This window comes from Malaclemys terrapin, chromosome 17, assembly GCF_027887155.1.
Source record: "Malaclemys terrapin pileata isolate rMalTer1 chromosome 17, rMalTer1.hap1, whole genome shotgun sequence".
Classification (NCBI taxonomy): domain Eukaryota; kingdom Metazoa; phylum Chordata; order Testudines; family Emydidae; genus Malaclemys; species Malaclemys terrapin.
Window position 1 is genome coordinate 4,536,404 of NC_071521.1, and position 23,663 is coordinate 4,560,066.

Below are 23,663 nucleotides of genomic sequence, written 5' to 3' on the forward strand. Positions count from 1 at the left end.
GTCAACCATTTCTGTCAGCACCTAGAAGGAGGATTCCTGGCAGGTATCAATGGATCCTTAATGTCAGGTTTAAGCCCTTGAGCTCTTCCAGTTCTAGAAATGCCCGTAGATACAGTAGACATTAAATTTGCATCATCCCACTAAAAGCTAGCCCCTTTCCTGGAAGCACGATCCAGTTTGCTGGACTCCATTAGAGCACCTAATACTTTGCACTAGAGCAAGGAGATTACTGCTGGCAACCACAACCAGAGGGACAGCTCTAGCCAAGTCACTACACACACTGCATCTCACCCAATTTTGGTCCCTATCTTCTTCTTTCCCCTCACCAAGAAAAGCTTCTTGAAAACCTCAGAATGCCAGGCATCCCCAAGGATTGGGGCTAGTGCATGGCTCTGTGGCAACTGGCTTTGATGAGGAGCAGTGTCTCTATCCCTGGTCGACACCCTCCGTTGTCTCCGCTGCACCTCTCTGGAGATCAGTTGCCTTTTTGCTTGCTTGGCCTAGCAGACTTCTCTAGCTGATCCTGGAAAACGTGCCAGAATTGGTATTCTGGGCTGGCCCAGCCTGTCAATAACTAGGAGCTCATGGGAGCTGCAGCCCTACGTTTCCACCGGAAACAGCAAGTTGCCCAGCATCCTGTAACAGGACATGCAAAACTTACCTTTGCAGCGTTCGCACCTCCGTCTGCTGAACAAGGGCTCCTGAAACTCAAGGCAGATGGCAAGTTCCAGGTCCAGCATGGAAACCTGCCCTCAACCAATTAACAAAAGCAGCCTTCTGTATCCTGGCTACCTGTAGTCGTGCCCATGGGTTTGGATGGCATCGGGACCATATACGTTGGTCATACGCTTGCTTTGGACAAAAGGCAGCTTGACAGCTTACCTGATAGAGCAGGAGCCACCCTCCCACCGCAGTGTCCCCTGTGGTGACAGCACTGCTACCTTATGCTCAGTCCCAACCTGCCCACACTTGTGTGCCAACCCAGCCAAGTGAAGTTATCTGAACAGTGACAGGAAGAAATTGCTCTGCTGGGAGGACTCGGCTGCAGGACAGGGGGTACTCAGGCTGGCACACAGGGTGGGACGAATATGCAGAAGAGCAAAGTGGGGGAAATCCCAAACATCCCCCAGACAGAGCAGTTTGCGTGTGGTGCAAAGGGTAGTGAACGCTCCACGGGGACTCTGGCTCATCTGCAGCCGAGCTGACTGGAAGGGGGGAGCGAAGGGAGAATAGCCCGAGTCAGCCAGTAAACAGAAGCAGAACCGAGTGGGTGATCAGCATCCTGTCAGCGCCGGGGAGCGCGGGTTGCTGTCCTCCCACCATATGCTGTGGAAGTCTGACAGCTGGAGCGAGGGAGTCAGATTCCAAAAGCCAGTCCAATGCGTCAGCATTAGCATTCTCATGGGTGGAACATGCAGCCCCTCTCCCCTCGTACACAGCCATGGCAGGCAGTCTGCCTCCCCCCCCCCCACACACACACATTCATCAGGGGTGCTGGTGCTGAGAAGCTCAGCCTCCATGTAGAAGAGGGTTTGGCTTGTGAGTCTAGAGGAAGTTTTGTGGCCAGCAAGTCAGGGAAGCCCCCATGGAAGCTTGGCAGGCAGCTCCTGCTCTTCCTAAAGAGAAGCCCATGGCTCCCACTGGGCGTGCTGACGTCGTTATGGGGTTTTGAGATCACTGATGCAAGAGTTGCAGCTGGCAAGACCCAACGGCTTGTAGGGTTTTACTTTGCAAGCTTGCATTCAATGAAGAGCTCTCCACACAGACTGGCCGTCTTAGCTCAGTATTTACTGCTCTTTCAGCTGCCTAGAAATAAGCACTGCAGGCATCTTGAAAGGCCATCTCATTTCCCTACACCATCTGTAAACGGCTCCACATGCCATTTTGTAACTACTTACAGCAACCCCTCGGTGAGCCACAAGAGAGATCCAGGTCCCAGAGCATGAGTACTTAGGGTCTGTGGGGAGGGAAGGGACTAGCTTTTCCTCCCCCCTTCTATAGTGGCAGAGGTACATTAACATCCCAGAATGGGATCTGTTTGGTTTGCCCCATTCACAAAGGGCCATGGTCTATAGGGAGTCACATGAAAAAGTTCAATGTAATGCAGTAGGCTGGCACTTTGCGATCTTGCTATCAGTAGGCAATGGGGAGAGAGCCCCTGGCTAAGAACACTTCTAGTGGCTTTGCTCTCAGACCCTGCATCGGGGTCCCACTCCTGCAAGGAATCTCCATCCTTAGAGGTTTTTAAAGCCCAGCTTGACAAAGCCCTGGCTGGGATGATTTAGTTGGGGTTAGGGATTGGACTAGATGACTTCCTGAGGTCTCTTCCAACCCTAATCTTCCATGATTCTATGTTTGCCTTTGAAGATCCCCATCGAGTTCACCGGGGGCTCCACCCAAGTGAAAGGCTGCTCACCTGGAGCTTGCAGTGTCAGGTTCTTACATGGCCAAGTGTGCACATTGGGAGTTCATCCCTAAAGATCTGAAATATAAACTCACTAATATAATGCAATGTGGCCTGGTACTTACCACCTGGGAAGAATTAGAGATGAGAAACACTACCAATAAACAAATGTCTTGCACAAAAGCAAGCTAGATAATTAATAAGCTGGTCATTTTAAGAGGCACAGCCAGACTGATACCTGCAGTGAGAGACTGTTAATTGGAAGAGACAGACCCTCTAGTAGGACTAAACAAGCATGTTCCTAAGGTAATACAAACGTCATCTGTGAGGGTGGAAGAGGAGCCAGCCCATTACAACTTGAAGAGGAGAGTTGGGCGAGTAGCTGGATACATATGGAGCGATCTACTCTCTCAATAGCATGGCAGTCCCAAAGCTGGCGGACTGCAGGTGGCTATCCTACCCATTAGAAGTGCAAATTCATTTCATAGGAACTTTTTAAGAGTTCCTTAATGTAACAGCTTTTCTCCTGTCAAGGTGGTATCCAGTATAGCAGCGGTTATGTTTTAAGCATTCAAACTACTATATCTCCCTGTCCAGCAAAGCTAGATTTTTATACAAGCAATTGAGAATTTAAACAGATCTCTCTCCCACATCCTCTTTAAATCTACAGCTCCTTCAGCAGGAAAACTGAATTGCACAACATCAACATTTGTAAAGATTTGAATGCATTCCCTTCCTTCCAGCTCGGGGGAGGGGAGAAATGAATTCCATTTCTAATCTGTCAGGCCACCTGCAAACAAACTAGAATTACTCCTGCAATTCATTTTGTCAGCTAAATTATAAACTCATCCCCCTGCACTGACTACAGAAAGTCAGTTACAATGAAGTTATTTACTCAAAGGCAGATGTACTCATGCCTGGACATTTTTCATGATCGATATAAACTCCCTGACAATGGTAATCAGTAGTTCTTCAGATCCAGCCCCAAGATTACTTCTATTTAACACTTGGCCTTCTATAGCTTTTCCTGCAGCACAGTGGGTCAAATGGGCCAAGATGCTAACACGGAATTTAGCACAATGGCCATTACTATGTTGGTATCCAGGGAAGTTTTTTTTCTAACTATTAAGCTCCTTGAGGCAGGGTCGGTGTACCCTTGTGTGGCTGAACAATTCCCTAGTCCAAGTGGAGCCTGAGTACAAATGCCCATGACACAAATACTATTAGAATCATAGTACTAGAGTTCAAGGCCAGAAGGGACCATTAAATAATCTAGTCTGACCTCCTGGTACAGCACAGGCCACCACTACCACGCAGCACCCACTGGCACTTGCCATAGAAAAGTATTAAGGACATGATGCAAAGTCCAGTGCAGTCAACAGGAGCCTTTCCAGATCAGTTCCCAAGTGAACTGCACAGGAAAGTTTCCAAGCTTTAAAAGACGCTAGACTTCCAAAAACAGCTACACACAAAAAAAATCTAGCGCAAACCAGTTTAATCTGAGCATAACTGCACAGCCTCGGTGACCTTTTGCTATTTTTCCCTCCACACTTCCTCTGCTCAAAAGCACTATAAGGGAATACATTTTGTTGGCATGTTTTCAAGTTCCTTTGCTTTTTTTTTTTTTTTTTTTTTTTAAAGCCCACTTGCAGAGAGAAACATATTTTGAGTGGGGCTGAAACTAGCGTGGGAACAGCAGGTTCAGAACACTAAGGAAAGTCAGACAGTCAGAGAGCCTTTTAGGCCTTGTTCATGGTTTATTACCCGTGACACCAACACTAACACATGTGACTTTACTAGCCATGTAAGTGCATGAGAACTCCAGTTACGGCCATTTAGTACCAGCACCCACCTGCAGCTCCGAATTAAAGCCCGGTGGCCAAAAATGCTGAAGTGTCTATTGATCGTGGGCCTGATAGTAAGAGTGCAAGGCCACTCAAAAGTCCAAGGTTGGGAGGCAGCCATGTCCCAGCACCTCTAGGACAGCAAGGTCCTGAAGCTAGGCACCCAACATCCAAGGCACCTAAAGTCAGTGCACACTTCTGAAAGTATTGGCCTCGATGTTTTAATGGGCAAGGGGGCTGAAGACCCCAGTGCACTGACATCTCCTGAGCCTTGGGCCTCCTGCAACTCACTCCCTGGCTGTTCAGTTTGTACCTGGCTCCACTCTGCACTTCCATGTTACATGTTTTAGCCGAATGCCTCCTTGAGCTACAGGACAGTAGATGCCTTGCAGCTGCTCTTGCGTACCAGCAGCCATGTCAGTGACAGCTTCTCTTCCTCTTCCCAACCAAGCCCTGCCTGATCAAGTCCATTCTTTTCTGCACACCATGTGTTAAGTGACTTCAATGGGAGCCTGCCCATTATCTGATTACAATAAGACAGTAATCATCATCATGTTCCTATTACGCCTCTGGCGTTTAGGGCAGTGACAAAGCTCTTCCACTCCTGTCTGTTTCTGGCAAGCCTTGCAATGGTTCCCCAGCTGTGCCCCAGGTTTTTCAGCTCAGCTTCCACAGCTCTTCGCCATGTTGTTTTCGGGCAGCCTCATTTTCACTCTCCTTCAGGTGTCCATCTTATTGCTACTCTGGTGATGGAATCAGTTTCCATCCAAAGCACATGACTGATCCATCTCCAACGCCTCCTAGAAATTATGGGTTTCAGAGTAGCAGCCGTGTTAGTCTGTATCCGCAAAAAGAACAGGAGTACTTGTGGCACCTTAGAGACTAACAACTTTATTAGAGCATAAGCTTTCGTGGACTACAGCCGAAGAAGTGGGCTGTAGTCCACGAAAGCTTATGCTCTAATAAAGTTGTTAGTCTCTAAGGTGCCACAAGTACTCCTGTTCTTTTTAGAAATTATGGTGCTCACTGGCTGCACTGTGTCAATAGATCTTGGTTTGAGATTGTACTGGGCCAAAAAGATATGGAGGATTTTTCTGAGGCAGGTTGTATGGAACGAAGACAGTTTGGACAGATCATACTTTCAACACTACTTTATAGTGCAGAATGCTGGGGAATGAGAAGGTACGCAGCTCTGATAAATCTTGAATTTGGTTTTGGTGTTGTATTTTGATGACTTCCAGACTGTATTTAAGCTCCTGAAGGTGTTCCTGGCTTTACTGATTTTGTTCTGGATGTCCTGGCTGATGGTGCTGCCCAAGTATGTGAATGTTTCTACACTGCTGAGAACATAATCCTCTATCTGTACTGGTGAGTGAAGCAATATTAAAGATCATGATATCGGTCTTATTGTGGTTGATTTTCAGTCCAATTTGCTGGCTGAATGCATTGAGTCGAGTTGTTTTTTCTTGTATATGGTGTTGGGTATGTGGTAGGAGAGTGACATCATCTGCGAAGTCCAGGTCTTCAAGGGATGAGAAGTGTCCATTCAATGCCTCTTGGCATGTCTTCTGTCCTATGCCGCAGTACCCGGTCGATAGCAATGTTGAAGAGGATTACAAAGATGACACTCCCTGGACATACTCCTCTTTTGACTTCAAAACTGAGCTCACTGTGATCAACACTGCATGTAAAGTTGAAATAGAAGCTTTTGATGACATTGATTATATGGAAAGGAATTCCATATGCCCGCAGAATGCACCATAAGCTGGTCTTGTGAATGCTATCAAAAGCCTTCTCAAAGTCAATTAAGTTTATGTAGAGTTGCTGTTGCCATTCTAAGCACTATTCTATTATGTTTTGTAGAATGAAGATGTGGTCTGTGTATCCACGCCCTTTCCAAAAATCAGCTTCACTTTTCTGAGAACGCTATCAACTTCCTCTGATATACGCTGGACTATGATCTTACATAATACTTTGCTTGGCACAGATAAAAGTGCAGATAGCCTTCGTTCTGCAGTTAAAGAACAGGTTTCAAGTAGCTGCAGACCTTGATGAAGAGGAGGGGAATGTAGATGAGGAGATCAACAAGAAGTGGGACAAAGTAACATCAATGTATAAACAGAACAGTGAAGCCTGTCTACGCTACAGGCAGAAGAGAAGGAAGGAGCAGATTACACCCAGCTCATGGAATGCCATAGAAACCAGTTGAGCCCTGAAGAAAAAAGTTTTAGACACAAAATCCCAAAAGCTAAAGGACAAATACCACAAGCAGCATAGCAAGGCATAGCAGGAGGTCTTTGTGAGACCAGACAAACGGCATTATATTGATAATCTGGCAACACAAGCAGAGGATGCAGCTGCTCATGGTGAACAAGGAACCCACTACAAAATAACAAAAAATATCATAATGCCACAACATAAATCCATGGTACACCCATACCTTAAATACTGGGTGCAGTTCTGGTTGCCCCATCTCAAATAAGATATATTGGAATTGGAAAAGGTACAGAGAAGGCCAGCAAAAATTGACAGGCATCAAACAGCTTCCCTATGAGGAGACATTAAAAAGACTGGGACTGTTCAGCTTGGGAAAAAGCTGACTAAGGGGAGAGATGAAAGAGGATTATAAAATCACAAATGGTGTGGAGAAAGTGAACAGGGAAGTGTTATTTACGCCTCATAACACAATAACCAGCAGTTACCCAATGAAATTAGCAGGTTTAAACCAAACAAAAAGAAATATTTCCTCACACAACGCCCAGTCAACCTGTGGAACTTGTTGCCACGGGATGTCGTGAAGGCCAAAACTATAACTGGGTTCAAAAAGGAATTAAGTATGTTCATGCAGGATAAATCCAGCCATGGCTATTAGCCAAGATGGTCAGGGATCCAATCCCAGGGTCTGGCTGTCCTAAGCCTCTGACTACCAGAAGCTGAGACTGGATGACAGGGGATGGATCACTTGATAATTGCCCTGTTCTGTTGATTCCCTTTGAAACATCTCCCCTGGGCGGGAGGCAGGATATGGGGCTAGATGGACCATGGGTCTCACTTAGTCCAGCCACTCTTATGTAACCCAACCTGTACCCCCCTAGGGGCTGGGGGAAATCGACCAGCAGAACTATACTCCTGTAACGCTAAGGGAATAGAGTCACTTGTTCCAGAGTAGAGAGTCCGCCCAGATTTCCAGCCCAGCTCCCGCGGTAGGATTATACGGCTCCCCTTCCCTGCTCCGGCCCCAGAACTCCCTCCCCCGCTGCCGCCTCTTGCAGCACAAGGTTGTCCGCACTCCTGCCCCATTGCTTTGCAAAGCCGGCTCGGCCCTCCCCGCCCCAGCGGGCAGCCGGGGGGGGCTGCTCTCCCCTGGCACGTTTATCCCGGGGGCACCAAAGCCCTGCTCGGCGCGGTCACCCTGCCCCGGGGGAAGGGGTCGGGGCCGCCCGTGCCCGGAGGGGACACGTGTTTCGGACACTGGCAGCAGGCGGCCAACCCGGTCCCCGGGCGGGGGGGGGGGCTGGCCTGCACCGTCCGGGCCCGGGGGGCCCCCTCCACTCCCCAGCAGGCACCAGCCCGGGCCCCGCCCGGCTCACCTTGGCCTGGAAGTGGATCCCGTGCTGGAAGGCGTCTTCGTTGTGCAGAGGGACCCGCGAGTCGCAGCCATCGTCCACCAGGTTGTACCTGTTCTTCACCGGCATCTTCCCGGCACCAGCCTCCCCGCGCCCAGCCCCGGAGCATCGCCCGCTGCCGGCCCCGAGCCAGCGCCGCGCAGCCCCGGTGCCAGGCGGCGGCGGCTCCGGCCGCGTTTTGAATGAGATTCCCCCGGCTGCCCGCGGCGCCTCCCGCCCATTGGCCCCAAGTTCCGTCACGTGACAGGCGGGGGCGGTGCTGGGGGGGGGGGCTGCCCAGAGTGGGGGGGCTGGCTCCTGCAGTGACCGCGGGCGGGCGGACCGGGATATGGCCCTGCCCAGCTGCCCGGCCCCCACCCCTGGCCTGGCCATTTCCCCAGCCCGCTCCCTTTTGGTTCCGTTCCTGAGCCCGGCCCAGAGGGGACATACATGCAGGCACCTGCCCATCGCATCTGCTGCCCTCTCAGGTCCCTGCCGCGGACAGACTCGGCTCGGCTCGGCCCGGCCCTGGCCCGCCCGGCGTCCCGCATCCCCCCGCCCCGCAGCAGGCAGGATGGAACCTGGCGCTGATCGGCTTCGCTCTGCTTCAGAGTCAGTTCGGAGCCGTTTCACTTTCTCCTTTCCCTGCATTAGCAGGCGCTGCCGGAGCCAGTGGGACACGTTGCCCCTTTGCAAACAGGCGTTCTGCGCCCATCTGGGAAACCGGGCATGGGACCATTGCTACTGGAGTTTAGTCTTATGGAATCTTGTCTTGCAAACTCTGCACTGAGGGCTAGGCTGGCCTGAGAGCGTCCCTTTAAATACAAACACATGACTGACCAGGATAGTAAGGCTCTGACTGAAAAAACACACAAGGTGCCTGAGACTGAATTGTTAGCTCACCTTATGGTGGAAGTGAAGTTTACATCATGGGGCGATTTCTCCCAGGGCACCATAAAACAGTGGGTGAAGTTGCCTATCCTGTGAGCTACAGTGCTAGAGACGTGGCAGGATGAGTTAAGGATGGAATATCCACTGTAACGGATTTGTCTGTCTTTTCTCTGTTTTAAGCCATACATCTGTTATTTTAACCCTGGTTTTAGTGTGTGCCTTTTCCCTACTGTGTACAACTATGCAAAAAATGATACAGTCTAAGGCCGTGTCCACACTACAACTTCTAGCCAAGGTTGTAACCAGATATGGCAGGTTCTAACCATGTTTCCTATCAATTCACAATATGGTTAAGGCTCTGTTAATAACCACAGCAGTGTAGCACCCCGCCAGAAGCATAGTGTCACATGGCGGACTTCCCACAGGTGCCGAACCAGTTACAGGTTCTTCCAGTGAAGCATCCTTGCCATCTTTGTGCAACCAGTTTGGCTGGTCCTCTTTCCTTCCAGCCTTTTCTGAACTGAGGTAGGGCATCCCATGGTGCATTGTGTCACACCTTGCTGATGTTGCTCTGTAGTGGCCTATCCCTGGCTGAGGCAGTGTGGGGTAGCTGTCCAAATTTCCCAGGATGAACTTATGCAAACAGTAGATGCACAAGCATGGTTGTGATGATGACAGAAAAGCTGAACCATTTAATGTGCAACTTTCTAAGGCAATCCTGTCACTAACCAGTTGCAAAATCGGATTTGAAAGGTGTAAGTTGAATAGAGCCTAAAAGTCAGAGACATGCTTATCCCTGGGGTAACTCTATTGATTTCAGTAGGGCTGCACCAGGAATTAATCTGGGCCCTTGTTTATGAAATGAGTGACTATAACCTTTTATCATACAAATAATATCACCACGCATGCTTAAATATGATCACACACTGTACTCTCTGTGATATCTATTTTAACAAGAGAGATTTGTTGTTGTTTTTTAATTAGTAGAATTCAAGATATGGAGCTTGATCAGTGATATCATAATAGGGTATCTCGTTCCAAAACCACAGAGGATGCGGGGTTCCCATTACTGAACTGTAACCTTGGGACTGATACTGCAAGTGTGCCGGCTAGCTGATAAATCAAAGGATATGCATTGCCAAGTGGTTGTTCTTGGTATTCTGGTCTCAGATCCTCTGCCCAGACACCCATATTATTACAAGAGTTATGACAACAGTCCTTCACTTTGCCAGCCTGGACCTACCTCCTCCCATTCAGTTATGCACACTTTATGCCACAGTGGAGGCTGTGCTGCTCCAACCCTCACTCCCATGATTGCGATTGGCCCAAGTGGCTTGGCAGGTTTGAGCACGCACAAGTCAATGGGAGGAAGGCAGCAGCCACAAACTCTGGCCAATTACAGAACCTCATCATTAAGGGAGGGAGGGGCAGCCTGAAGAACGAGTACTGTTTCTATGTCCCATTGGTTGGAGTCCATGCATTCAGGAATACCATGGTTGCTAGCAGATCTTCCTGATATTGTGGGCATCACTCAGGGTTGAGTCAGCAATGATAGGTCCTTCATGTAGCCTCTTCTTTGCTATGCTCTTCTGTCTGTCTTGTCTCCAGGCTTCTTTTTTCCCTGGCTATAATATAATATCACATTTCCCACTTAAATGCACACAGATTTATGCTAATCCTTCATTTGTTCAGAGTACCCCAATATAGGTTTCATTTTACATATGCAATTCAATGAATCTGTTTTTGCTAGCCAATGTGCCACTCTTCAGATTCTGCATTGCACCTGCAGATTCATGAGCTCTCTTTAGGCGATAACTTTTTATGCTCACTTGTGGGCTGAATGCTCAGGATGTTTGGCGCTTTTTTATTTATATTTTCAGGAGTCTCAATTTAATAAAATATGGAAATAAAATCCAACCAGCCTGAATCAATAACCTAGATTATCTTCTTGTGAGTATCGCTGAGCTAATGGGGTACGGTGAAATTGTTTGGTTTCCATAAAACAGAAGAGAACGGCCATTATCCCAACCTCTCATTTAAAACTGCATGCTAGCGCTGCTGCTGCTGCTGCTGTTTGGTATATGTGAGCAACCCCTTTGACTCTTGTTCATTGAATGGGAGGCCGTGCATCTAGGCATTGTCTACACTACCCAGTTAGTGTGCTAACCCAGCATGCCTGTAACACAGCACGGGTAAAACCCTGGCTTCATTTAAGTCAAAGGCAAAACTCCCATTGATTTCACTGGGGACAGGATTTCACCCCACATTTCTAGTCACAATTGCTATCCATGGTGCTCAAGTTTCCCACTACCACTTGGATTGTCCCTGCTGTACACAAAGCTAGCCACTATGTCCCAACCCCTGCCCCCAGCCTCAGTGGAAAGGCGTGGGAGGTGTAGTTCCAAACCGTAGACATTATAAACCATAGACATTATAGACTTGCTGCAGGGAGCTGTGCTGAGCATAGTGGGACGGGTGCAATCATTCAGTGCCTACGCTGCTGGCAGAGGATGTGGTGTTCAGGTCTTCCAATGGTAGCAACCCTGGGAGCCCAATGGGCCAAGTTAGACAACATGCTGGTTAAAAGCCCACAGTGAAGTCCCTCCTCCCACATCGCTCAGATTCCTGAGGCCCGTGTTTTGGGTGGTGGCTGCTGTTGTTTCAGCTATCTCTAAACAGAGGCTTATTTAACTGTTTCTTCCTTTAGCCTGACTGGAAGGCGGCTGCCACACCCACCTGCTTCAAAAAAGTTTCTTTCAGCTCCCAGCCAGCCCAACAATTGGGATAAGGGGTTTACCTCTCACACCTTACACAGACACTGCAACCTTTTAAAGGAAGCCTTTTAAAAAAAACTATTTATTTATTTAGGAAGTGTTCACAGGTTTACAAATCCTTGATATGTAAATATCAGAAACAAAACAACAGTGAGCTTTTGTTTAAAGAGACATTATACAGTAACAGTACATAAGAACGGCCCTACTGGGTCAGACCAAAGGTCCATCTAGCCCAGTATCCTGTCTTCCGACAGTGGCCAGTGCCAGGTGTCCCAGAGGGAATGAACAGAACAGTTGATCATCAAGTGATCCATCCCCTGTCGCTCATTCCCAGCTTCTGGCAAACAGACGCGAGGAACATCATCAGAGCTCTCTGTTTAACAGGGTGTTGCCATATAACAGAGTGAGCATCATTACAACTCCCAGGCCTTGTCTACACTACCACTTTACAGCGCTGCAACGTTCTTGTTCAGGGGTGTGAAAAAACACCCCCCTGAGCGCTGCAAGTTTCAGTGCTGTGAAGTGGCAGTGTAGACAGTGCACCAGCGCTGGGAGCCGCGACTACACAGCCACATAAAAGCACTGCTGCGGCAGCACTCTAACGTTGCTAGTCAAGCCATACCCCTAGTGACTTTATTAAGCTGAGAGTATGTCTACACTAGAAACGCTACAGCGGCACAGATGCACTGCTGCAGCTCCGCTCCTGCAGTATTGACACCTCCTACAGTGACCGAAGGGTGCTTCAGTCACTGTAGTAAATCCACCTCTCCGAGAGGCAGTAGCTAAGTTGACAGAAAAGTTCTCCTGTCGACTTAGTGCTGTCTACACTTGGGCTTAGGTTGGCTTAACTATATCTCTCAGAGGCATGACTTTTTTTCATACCCCTGAGCAAAGTAGCTAGATCAACCTAAGTTTTAGGTGTAGAGCTCTCTGATTACATACATTTAACAGACCAAAAAGCCTGGTTTTGACGTCACAGATTATTTCCCCCTTTTCTGTTAATGTTTTTATACTTGCAAGGATGACTTGTTTCTGCAGTGCTGAGCTATGCTGATTAAAACAATAAATAACATGGCTTAGCAAAAACAACAAGCCAGACCTAGGGTAATGCTAGTGAAAACCTTTATTACAGGAAACACTTTCAGAGCCTACTAGCAAGCCCGGAAAGCCCTATGCACTTTACTCCCAGCTCAGTATATTTGATCTCCTCTAACTTTTTGTCACACCAGTTTTAGCAGTACCTCCGCCACCAGCTAGTGGGGTAGCAAGAGTACCATGGGCAGGTGAGGTCTTAAAGCTAGGTCCTCCAGTGTTCTGGCAGACAGCCTTATAAGATTTAAAAGGTTAATTCACTTACCGCTAATTATGAGATGGGAGTTTGTTTGCAAAGCAGAGTCTTGCTGTGTATGTTTACTAAGAACACGGAAACAGACAGTGTTCCCTCACTTTCAGGATATTGAAAGCCAGTGGGTGTTGAGGTGAGGTTTGTATGATGAAGAGGGGATCTGGGACAGATGTGAAGTTGGGGATCAAAATCCAGTAGTTTTGATGTGTCTTTGAGACATTCGTTTAAAGGCTGCTACATCTAAAACATGCATGTTGGGGGGAAAAAACCCAACAACTCTGGCTTCGTTCCTGGAGAGAGGTAAATAAAAATGAAGCATCTGGTGCCGGAATTTCATTGACTTCAATGGATTCTGGATCAGGACTTTAATATTTATTTAAATGTTGGGGTGGATTTTTTTTTGCATAACAAGCCCAGAACCAATTCCAAAAGCCCGCCTGCCTTCCCACCGCAAAGCAAGATGCTCTGAAGAATGTAGGGTAGGGGAGACAGGACACCATCATAATGGGCTTAACATTTTAAGACTGCACATTTAACAAAATAAATAAAATGCAAGCCCTGCTTGTATTTCCAAAGCTTGAGACATTCGGTACTTCACGGTGAGGGTTTTTTGGTTGTTTTCCATCCAATAATTTACTTTACCCTCAGAACACAGAGAATCAGAAATAAGCATTGTTGTTAAGACAGAAAAATCTGTCAGTTTCACTTGATGTCTGCAAGCAGGGCTCACAGAATCGGGAAGGATGAAAAAGGAACATGAACTGGCATTACCAGCCAGCTCTTCACACATCTCAGGAATTCTCTTCAGCCTTGACATGCCGCCATGGGTTTCACTGTAAAGCCAGAAGACCCCATACATGCTCCACTTCTCTGTTGCCCTAGGAGCTGATGCTTTCTAGTAGTTAGAGCAAACTTGGAAACAAGGAGCGGGCTGTGTTTCTGTTCCTGAGTAAGGCAGTGTCCGACCTTGATAAAAAAAACTGACTTTGTGCTTTAATTTAACACAGAAAATTGGTAACAAAGCAGGAACATTAACCACGTGCTGAACTTGAACTGAGCTTTTCTGCATAAAATAAAGATGGATGAATTAGTTCACAGCTGGCTGAAGATTTTGACCCTGGATTCCTCTTGTATGTTCCACATCAGGTAGCTCCCTTCTTTGTTATTCAGGACAATAAAGTGATACACTAGAACCCTGGTTAGCCAAAAATACCTGGAGACACCCTCACATGTCTGTAAATGCTAATGTTTGATTAAATCCAAAGGAGCAGGTTAGATAAATAAGGTTCTATGGGTTGAAATTAGTTGGTATTACCCTCAGCTGCAGTGGGGTTTAGATGAAAATAGGGCAAACTCCTGGACAGAATCTTGCAGTAAGTCTCTTGAGCTACCACATGAACCAAATCAAGAAGAGACATGTGGATCAGGCTGGGTAGCGCTGTCATTGTTTCATCACTGTCAGTCCTTCTCTCTCAGTGTCACATATCTGCTTGGCTGGTGGAGGTTCTGTTTGGTTAGATGGTTATACAGATTTGTGGTGTTCAGGGAGAAACAGAAGCCTAATGTGTTGAAGGTTCAGATTTGTAGTGTAGCCAGAAAATCTCTCCATTACAACTGCAAGCCTCTTTCATGCATGGCCAGTTCCTAAGTTGTGTACAAGAGGATTCAAGAATGAGAAATGTCATCTACTATTATGCATATTTTCATCATCTTCTATCATGCAAATTTTTTCCTAAGTATGCAGCCATTGTTTTGTTTGCATATGTAGGTCAACCACAAATCTTCGGTGGTCGAACATAAACATTGTGAGCATATGCTTATGTAAACTAATTTAAACCCAGCCTGGGAAGTATAATTACAACAGAGACATTTCCCAAAGAGAGACTGTGTTTACCAGACATGTTTTCTCCTGACTTTTTCATTTTTAAAACATTGTTTTCCTGTTGACCAGTAAAGGCACAATTATAAAAAAAAAACTCCCACCATGGTTACAGAAGGAACCGCTTACTATAGAGCAGAGTGGATAGTTCCTATGGATAACTTATTTGATTAACTTTTCCTTGTGTCTGTTTGTGAATTGTCCATGAATGCACCATAGGTTTTCTCAAATTTATTCCTTACTCAAAATGATTTGCTGAATAATATCTGCAAATAATTCTTGTTCTGCAGCTTGCAGGAGACCAGTTTGGTGTTGGTGCTGATACAAAAGTTGTGACTTTTTTTTTGTAATTCACAAGTCTCATGATATTTGATGTTGATCCTAAATACCTGGATTCTGGAGTCCTGTGATTACATGAGAATCTCAGCTTTCATTTTTTAAAAGAAGTAAGTTGCTAATCTTCATGGCTACAGGAAAAAGCATGAAACTGTGACCCAAGTTCACTGTAAAGACTTAGAAACCAGAGGGAAAATAAAAAGATCCCAAATTTATTATTCACAACATTCCCATGAATTTTAAGATAATCTCCTGATATTCTTTGAAGGCTGACTCATGAGTTTTGCATGCTTAGAGCTTGCAATGCTGTTGATATTCCTAATGTGTTGTTTTGATTGGACATGTCATATGGTACACATCAGTTTCCTGACTGCGCAATCATAACTTGTAGAATCAGGTTCTCAGATGTTTACGAATCAAAAATAGTCATTTAGCATTAGTCAGTGAAATGTTTGTGCTTATATAGTACTATTAAGGCTTCTACCTTTAGTGGGCTGCAGCCATTCAATGACAATATGATCACACAGGAGTAGACCTGATATCTATCCAGTACTGAGCAGTTGTTACATACTAACCTTTTAGGAAGGCACGTACACGCATGTAATATACCATGCTACACATGACCCAATAAAGTATGAATCAGCACAGGGATGAGCAAGGCTTTTGGCTGGGAGATAGAGTACAGTACAATCTGAACTCGCAGCCTGCCTGCTACCTCCCTGCGGGGTGACACTGCCATCTGTGTGATTTGATAGCCCTGTCTTACAGTAATACAGTTACAAAGGCCATTAAAGTAGGACTCAAATCCAGGTCTCTTACTGGCTAGATTACTCCATTATCAGGTACAGTACTGGGACTGGATAATGTATTGGCTAATGTGTATGAGAGCACCACTGTGCCCTCAGATGGCAGAATGTCAGACCTCATCTGATTTGTGGTATCATGGTGGCCCCCTGTATTGTCAGGCCTATCAAAGCTGACATGGCTACTGCTAGATGTAAGAGTTTCTTCAGGTAAAAACACTTCATAAATATTTTTCCCCAGCATAATTCTACATATGAACTAATGGGTCTATAGCTCCTACAGGGAATATGTGTCTGAGCTTTATTACACAAGGATTGCTTGAGCAAATATCTCTGGATGAGGGGCTCTCTAGGATATAAATCTGTGTTTAGCAGCACACAGTAACTTTCAATTTCCCTTGACCTTACAAGAGAGAGAGAGAATTTAAAAATTCATGCTTGTTTGTTCCCTGCCACTAGATCTAACCTGCAATATACAGCATGATACATGCTCCTTCTTCTGTGCCATTGCTACCTCATTACTATTCAACCTATACTTTACTCCCTTACCTTGCAGTACAGGAATACTACATACAGTCTGACTTCATGCCATACAGTACATACCCTCCCCATTTATCTCAACAGGAAATGAAGGTTTTATGCATGTAGCATAAAGCAAACCAGTTATCTGGTGAATAACTAGTTAGAAGTAGGTAGTGAATTATTAACCTTTTAGAAATATGGCTCTATCAAAATTTTATATAAAAATATTCCTATGCAGTCATTTTGTTTGGCATCTTCGGGACATTTCCAGTGCTCAAAAAGCTAGTCAATGTTCTGGTCCATGTCAGCTAAATCTATGGTTTTCCTTCAGCATTTCTGACATCTGTGATGAAAAAGCTCTAACATACATTACAAAGCATTGTCCCAGGGGGCTAGATGGATCAGGAGGCTGATAATAGGATAAGGAGCCTTTCACTTTTAGGTCACCAGTCTAAATCCCACCCTAGCTGGCAATCACCAGCAGTTGCTACCATCTGGTAGCTGTTTGGTGATCCGTGTGACATGAGTTGGTGAATCATAATTGTGGTGTGGGAGGTGTTGGTGAACAGCTGTCATCACTAAAACCACCACTAGAATTGGCACCCTATTAGGCAGTCTCAACAGAGACGCCAAAGACTGAATGAACGATGAGAAAAGAGACTCCTCTTTTCCTCCCAGAGGTGGTCCCTTCAGAAAAGGGCTCAGATGTACGCTGGTTAGTGTGGGACATTACCATGGTCTGTGCTGTATCTGATGGATAGAAAACTTCAGCCTCTGGGTCTGTGAAATCAGCAGTTCTATATTCACACACTACAAAGATTCATCCTGATATGAAGAGCCCATCACTAATCTTAAAAGGACACATGCATAAGGAACAACATCTGGAGAGTGTACCTGCCTGAGGCACAATTTCCTCCTGGTATAGCTCTGCATAGAGTCCTCCTCAGGGCTTTAGCATAAAAGTCATGCTCTCAGGGAATCTCCAGAGTTTTTCATTAAGAATCTGTACAGCTATCAAGCAGCCAAGGCACTACATTTAATAGCCACCTGGTGATGACCGACACTTTCTTAGGTAGAGTTGTTCCCTAATTAATCTCTCAATGCCCTGCAGGGAGTAGATGTAGAAGGATAGATACTGCAATTGGATTTTAAAAAGATGTGGCTAATTTTATGATCTCAGGTGAGGCTATGCAATAAGATGTCATCAGGCTGATTAAACTTCATGCTTTGTGATGTGCGCTGAGTCGCTGTTCACCTGTGGGAAAGAGTCACCCCTGTTCCTACTTCAGCAGAATCATACAATTAGCCAGGTACATTGTTTTCTATTCCCCCCTTTTCTGTGAAATAGGAGGTGGTGATGGCGGATGAAGATGGGATACCAGTCTTTAGACACAGACTTGTTCCTAAAATCTGACATACTCTAGTAACTCCTGGAATCCTATCTTCTGTACTTAGAATTCCACAGGTAGCATTTTAATTTTCCTGACATTTCCTTTCTACTTCCCACCATTGTCTAGATGTCCCTTTAAAAAAATATATATATATTTTTTATTAAAGTGATTTCTCCTCACCTCCCATTCAGCCCTGTCCCCTTTGCCACATAAATAACATGATTCCAGTGACTGATAGCATGGTCTGAGCTACCATCTTGTCCTGAATTCTAATTAGTTCTAGAGATCCTTCTTTCTCACACAGAATATTTTAATTTTTTGTAACAGAATACTGTGGTGCACTTTCTGGGGTAACAAATAAATTTCACAGCAGATTGCAGTGCCACCTACAGGCTAAGTGAAAACATGTCATCCAGGATTTTTTGTTTTCTATTTAACGTTACTAATCCCAAAAAGAAGACATACTTCTGTTATTTTAAAAACTATTCTTCAGGTTCCCCCAGGAGTTTTCAGATTAATTGTCTTTCCTGAATTAATATTTTGATAGATTTGATTTAATTGTGCATAAAACAAAGTATTATATTTGCTTATTTTATATATCTATAAGAGCAATTGTTTTCACTGAAAAATGCCTCTATTATTTATTCTCATGCTACCCATCTGATCCATTAAAATAACTTGGGCAGTTCTTTTGTTTGGGGAGTTCAATGTCTTGAATCTCATCTATAAACTTACTGGCAATCAGTGCAGATCCCAGAGCACTGGTGTAATGAAACTCACTTTACTAAGAGTATTGCTGCGTTCTGTAGTAGCTTCAGTTTCCGAGTGGTCTCAGTATGCAAAGCATTTCAATCCTCTAGTCTCAAAGTGACAAAGGGCCAGATTGGCCAGCTCTGTATCAGCTAAATTAGGTATGTCGGATTAGTAGCTTCATTAAAAATTTTCTTACAAACTAGATTCACACTTTGAAATTGGACCTCCTTAAGTTCTGTCCTTGTTTATATCAATCTTACAGTAAATGATTTAGGTATTTTCTGATGAAAGATGTCAGTTTGGCAAAGCTGGAAATGGTTGTTCTCTAATGGCAGAACAGATACAGCCAAGCCATGAGCCTGTAAATTTCCCCACATTGCTTTGCCAAAGGGTCTTACCTCTGCCAGCAAGTTCATTCTCTGAAGTCCATTCAGTGCATCGTCCCTCTGTTGATCCTGCGAACAAGGGGGCCAATAAATGATGGTGATTTTGGGGATGATTTTAGGTCCTGAGCTAGACTATATCCAACCCATTTTACGTTAGACTGTGAACAGCCTTTATTTGATTAATTATCACTTATTATTATTATTATTATTACTATTATTTTTTTATTTATTATGCTACCAAGCCATCCATCAAGAAAGCCAAGTCCAGCAATTCCTTTTCAGCAACAATTAATATGTACGTTACTAAGAAAGACACGGCTGATTTTGGAGTGTGTGTATTTTGAAGGAGATATAAAGGGTTTAGGAACACAAGTGCCCTCCAAGATCAAGATTCCTGAATGGACAGTTCTGTTTTAGTACAGGGTTAATGTAGGAGACTGTCATTCTGCAAACACAGGGATGGCAGTTTCCTGGGCTGCTCTCTGATTTTGCACCTTCTTGAATTATTATTTTTAGGCAAGCAAAGGACATGTCTGACTCCAAGGAGATGTTGTTATTCCAGTGCACACATCTAATCTCAGCACGAGTCATTTCAGAGAAAGGGAAAGGAAATCTACCATGAAGATGAAGAGCCTCAGTCACTGCTGCAGAACATTGTACTGGCTTTGGTTAATGGAACTGTGCCTGTGATGAATCTCGTCAAGCCCAAACTAGAGTGGCTAATAAGAAATCACACCACTTTACTCTTCCCATCTACCTCTCCTATTCTACATGGCCCAGCTGTAAAAGCCAGACTGGGCAGGAGGGTTGGGAAAGGGGGAGGTCAGACTATGCGTCTTCTGGGCTGTATTAAATTTTTAAAACGTATCCTGAAACTAAAGACAGAGATTTGATAATCCTTGTCTAAGGGTGAATTTTCCTTGGCTGGCCTGGGATTTTTGTGGAGAGGTCATCCTTTCCGTCACTGAAAATGTTTGCTGCAACGGAGAGAGACAAAGACCCTCACACAGTGTAACTTCCACAACATTTGCTGGGGGGAGGATGCATATGCTCCCTGCTAATCGTAAAGGGATTAATTTGCAGGCCTCAGTCCCTGCACACCATGCCAAACATTGCCCCCAGTAAGTCCTCCCATGAAAGCCTTCTGTGACACTGCACCCCATATTCTTCAGTCATATTGTTATAATATGATTATGACATAGTTATGATGTATTTTATGCAAGATAAGTCATGTGACATGTCACTGAAAATGTTATGATTTGCTGAATATGATTATCCTATTTGTATGCATGTATCATTTTTGTATCTGAAGTTATGAATATTGACTATGTCTCTATATGCATCCGAAGAAGTGGGCTGTAGTCCACGAAAGCTTATGCTCTAATAAATTTGTTAGTCTCTAAGGTGCCACAAGTACTCCTGTTCTTCTTTTTGCGGATACAGACTAACACGGCTGTTACTCTGAGACTATGTCTCTGTATTTCAAATGTAGTTACACCTGGGGAACGCCCACTAGACAAGATACTTTCATTCTAGTCTAGACAGTAGATGGGGAATGGGCCATTAGGAAAACAATAGGCCGCAGGAGAAGCTTATCTCCCACCTGGGAAGCCTTCCTGAGAACATTACAGATAGCCTCCAGTAATGGCTGCTATGACACCGCAAGGACATGTGATGAGACCACATGTCTCTAGACTCTATCCTGCGATGTCAGTGTTTTTCCACAGATGGGGCTGGGAACCAAGCTTGGAAACAAAGGGCTCCCGCCATATGCAAAAGCTATATAAGGTGGGGAGTGACATCATGTGGTGTTCTTTGCTCCCCACACCAGAAGACTCCTGGAAACACCCGAGAAACAAAGACTGAACTGGGGGAAGTGCTGAACTCAGGCTAAAGGGATTTTTAGCCTGTGACTGGAACACCTGGGGATTCCAAGCTGTGAGCAAGTGCAGCCTGCCCCTTAAGATGCTACAGTTCATGTGGCTGTAGTACATTATGTCTCCTGCTATTATTGTGGTTCAACCTATTAGCCCTTCTTTCCCTGTCCTCCCAAACTAATTCCCTACTGGAGGGATTCCTTAGTGTTTGGCACCCAGGACAAGGGGTGGGCTGCAGTCCTTTTCTTTTTTTCCCACTTCCAAGATGGCTCCCTTGATAGCTTCAGGTCTATTGGCTCAGAGCTTGCCTCCTACTTCCAAAATGGCCTCCTTCCTAGCTTCAGTCCTACTGGTGAATAGCTTTCTGCCCATTGCAAAGATGGTGGCCTGAGCCACAGTCACGTGGCCATAGCCAAGGGATACGCCCCGCCCCTCGCATCTGTGATTTCCCCAGGGGAGGGAGGGGGGTTGGGAGGCGCGATTGCCTTTGACGGTGATTGGTCCTTTGCGGTACCTGTCTCGGCCGTTGCCAACCGTCTGAGCGATCATGGCAACCGGCGCCGCCCGGAGGGACGCGGCAATGACAGCGGCTGGAGGGGCCCCGGGGAGCTCTGCCGCCTGGTAATGGAGTCGGCCGGGACCGAGCCCGAGAGCTGCCCCCCGGCCCAGGAGCCGCCAGGGTCCCCGGCCCTCCCCGCCGAGGAGCCGGAGCGGAGCGAGGCCGCCCCGGAGCCCCAGCAGGCGGCTGAAGGGGTCCCCTCGCCGGCCCCGGTGGCTCAGGGCAGGAGGCCCAGCGGCCCGGGCTCGAAGGGACAGGCCAAACGGAGCGGGGCGGGGAAGGGGGGCCGGGGCAAGCGGGGCTCGACCCGCCGTGCCGGGGAGGAGGGAGGCCGGCCCGCCCGGCGGGCCCATGTCACCGTGGACAGCTCCAAGGCCAAGACCTCGCTGGAGGCGCTGAAGATCAGCTTGCGGCAGCTCCGCTGGAGAGAGGTGAGGGACCCGCGCCCTCTTCCCAGGCCTCCCGCAGCGCCTCCTCCCCGCAGCCCCTGCCTGCCGGGCCCTTCGCGGCGCACAGCGCCCCGGCCCGGGCTCCCCAGCGGCTCTTCCTCCCCGCGCCCCGGCTCTCCCGTCGGGCTGCTCCGAGCCTTCCCCGAGCTCTGTGCTCCCCCATAGCCCTGCGTGGGCCCCTCCGAGCCCCCGGGACTCCTCTCTGCCCCAGCCACTTTCCTTCTGCCCGCTCCAGCATTCCTCTGTCAGCCCCCGGATCTATTCTCTGCTCGCCCACTAGTGCTCCGTAAGCCCGGCTCCAGCAGCTGCCTCTCCCACCCCATTTCCCCCCAGGAGTTTTGTCATCCAGTCCAGGGATGGCGCTTGTGCAAAAATGGGCTCAGGAGCAAAGGTTACCATCCATTCGGACTCTTCTGGCTGCTGCTTTGACGTTTCTTGTATTGTACAATTCGATGTCAGACCATGTGGCTGGCTTTTAAAAGGACTTGGTAATTTTGTGACTATTAATACCATCTGTAATTATGCATGCTAAAATAGGGTAATTGGATTTCATGCTTCATGGGTTAAATTGATCATTGTAAGGGGCAAGAAGGAAACTTACCACTTGTATACAATTGCCTGGTGCATTTTGTTTCCCTCCCCAAAGAAATGTTAAATATAGGTCACCGCCATCTATAGAAAATGAGGCCTTGATGGACCAGGGATCTCATCTGATATGGCAAATCCTCTGTTATGTTGTAAAAGTAGAATCAGATATAGGTGAGCTTGAAATCACGATAAAGAACATTTTGTACTAATAACAAAATGACAATGTTAAACAGTTTAACAAAATAACTGTCTTTGGCTTTTTAAAATGACTAAATCTGGAAAGAATAGGAACTTCCTTGAAAGGGTTGTCTGGGGGACAGAATAAAGATAATATTTAAACCTTCACATGATAAACACTGAAATATTTCAGAAATACTCCCCAATTGCAAAATGTTAAACAGTTCTCAGACTCTAAAGACTTCTCACCTGCAGTGGCTGCATGGCTCCATGGAGCTGTGCTGATAGGTCTCTTGTAGCTGGCCACTTCCCCCAGGATCTCTCTAGTGGGGTTGGGAGCACAGAGATGTAATAAGGCCTGGGAATGCATTCTCTTTTCACCTGGAGCCCTACAGAGTTTGAGGGGGGAGGGAATGTTATATGGCACATCTTCCCCACTTCATTGCTGCCTTTGATATGCCAGCTTCTTTATGATCCCCTCCTCCCCTTCAACCCACAGGTGATCCCATAGCTCCATGGAGGTAGCTGCCCCCTCTTCCATGTGGGAAGGAGAGAACTTTGCATAGAGGAGGCCCTCCCTGTATAGATCTGAGGGTTGCTATCCAGTCCATACTACACCTAACAGAACTGGACATTTGTAACCCCAAAAAACTATTTTCTGGAGGATTGGTGCAGAGTAAATCTGCCTCTCCTGTTCCTTTATAATATTCAGAATGTCGTAGGTGCCCTACAACACATTCCCTGCCATGAAAAACTTGGATATTACTTACTTTAATAACATGTGCATATAACATTAGAATCAGTTGTTTTCTCCAGTCTAACTTTTGCCTTGTGCTCGTGTATTGTATTGTTAGACAGTTGTAGGTAGCATCAATTATCAAGTAATGACATTGCATGATGGCCTATTTGGTAGAATAGGACTGAACACCTTTGATAACTTTACTTTTCCTCAGTTTCTTGTGTGAGTTACTTATAAATTGAAAACTGAGAAGTATTTCTTCATTAACTCTTATTCTGTACATTTCTATAAGGTAACACTGCATTGCATAGATTTGTTACGACTGCCAACAATTTCAGTGA

At 46.2% G+C, this 23,663-nt stretch overlaps 2 protein-coding genes across 5 annotated transcripts in view; one reads left to right on the forward strand and one right to left on the reverse strand.

Annotated features, from left to right (window-relative positions):
- LOC128825290 (carboxyl-terminal PDZ ligand of neuronal nitric oxide synthase protein-like) overlaps positions 1-8,047 on the reverse strand; it is a 68,637-nt gene extending 60,590 nt beyond the window's left edge. The window contains exon 1 of the mRNA XM_054007653.1: positions 7,839-8,047. Within this exon, the coding sequence (XP_053863628.1) occupies positions 7,839-7,943 (105 nt within the window). The 5' untranslated portion in view covers positions 7,944-8,047. The remainder of the gene's footprint in view (positions 1-7,838) is intronic.
- Positions 8,048-21,434: 13,387 nt separating this feature from the next.
- Positions 21,435-23,663, forward strand: part of TTLL11 (tubulin tyrosine ligase like 11) — a 121,931-nt gene continuing 119,702 nt past the window's right edge. For 2 of the 4 annotated variants that reach the window (XM_054007460.1, XM_054007461.1), the window contains exon 1: positions 21,435-21,800. In XM_054007460.1, the coding sequence (XP_053863435.1) occupies positions 21,435-21,800 (366 nt within the window). Of the gene's footprint in view, positions 21,801-22,464; positions 22,578-23,663 lie in introns of all 4 variants that reach the window. The other 2 variants (XM_054007462.1, XM_054007463.1) reach the window with 2 other exon arrangements.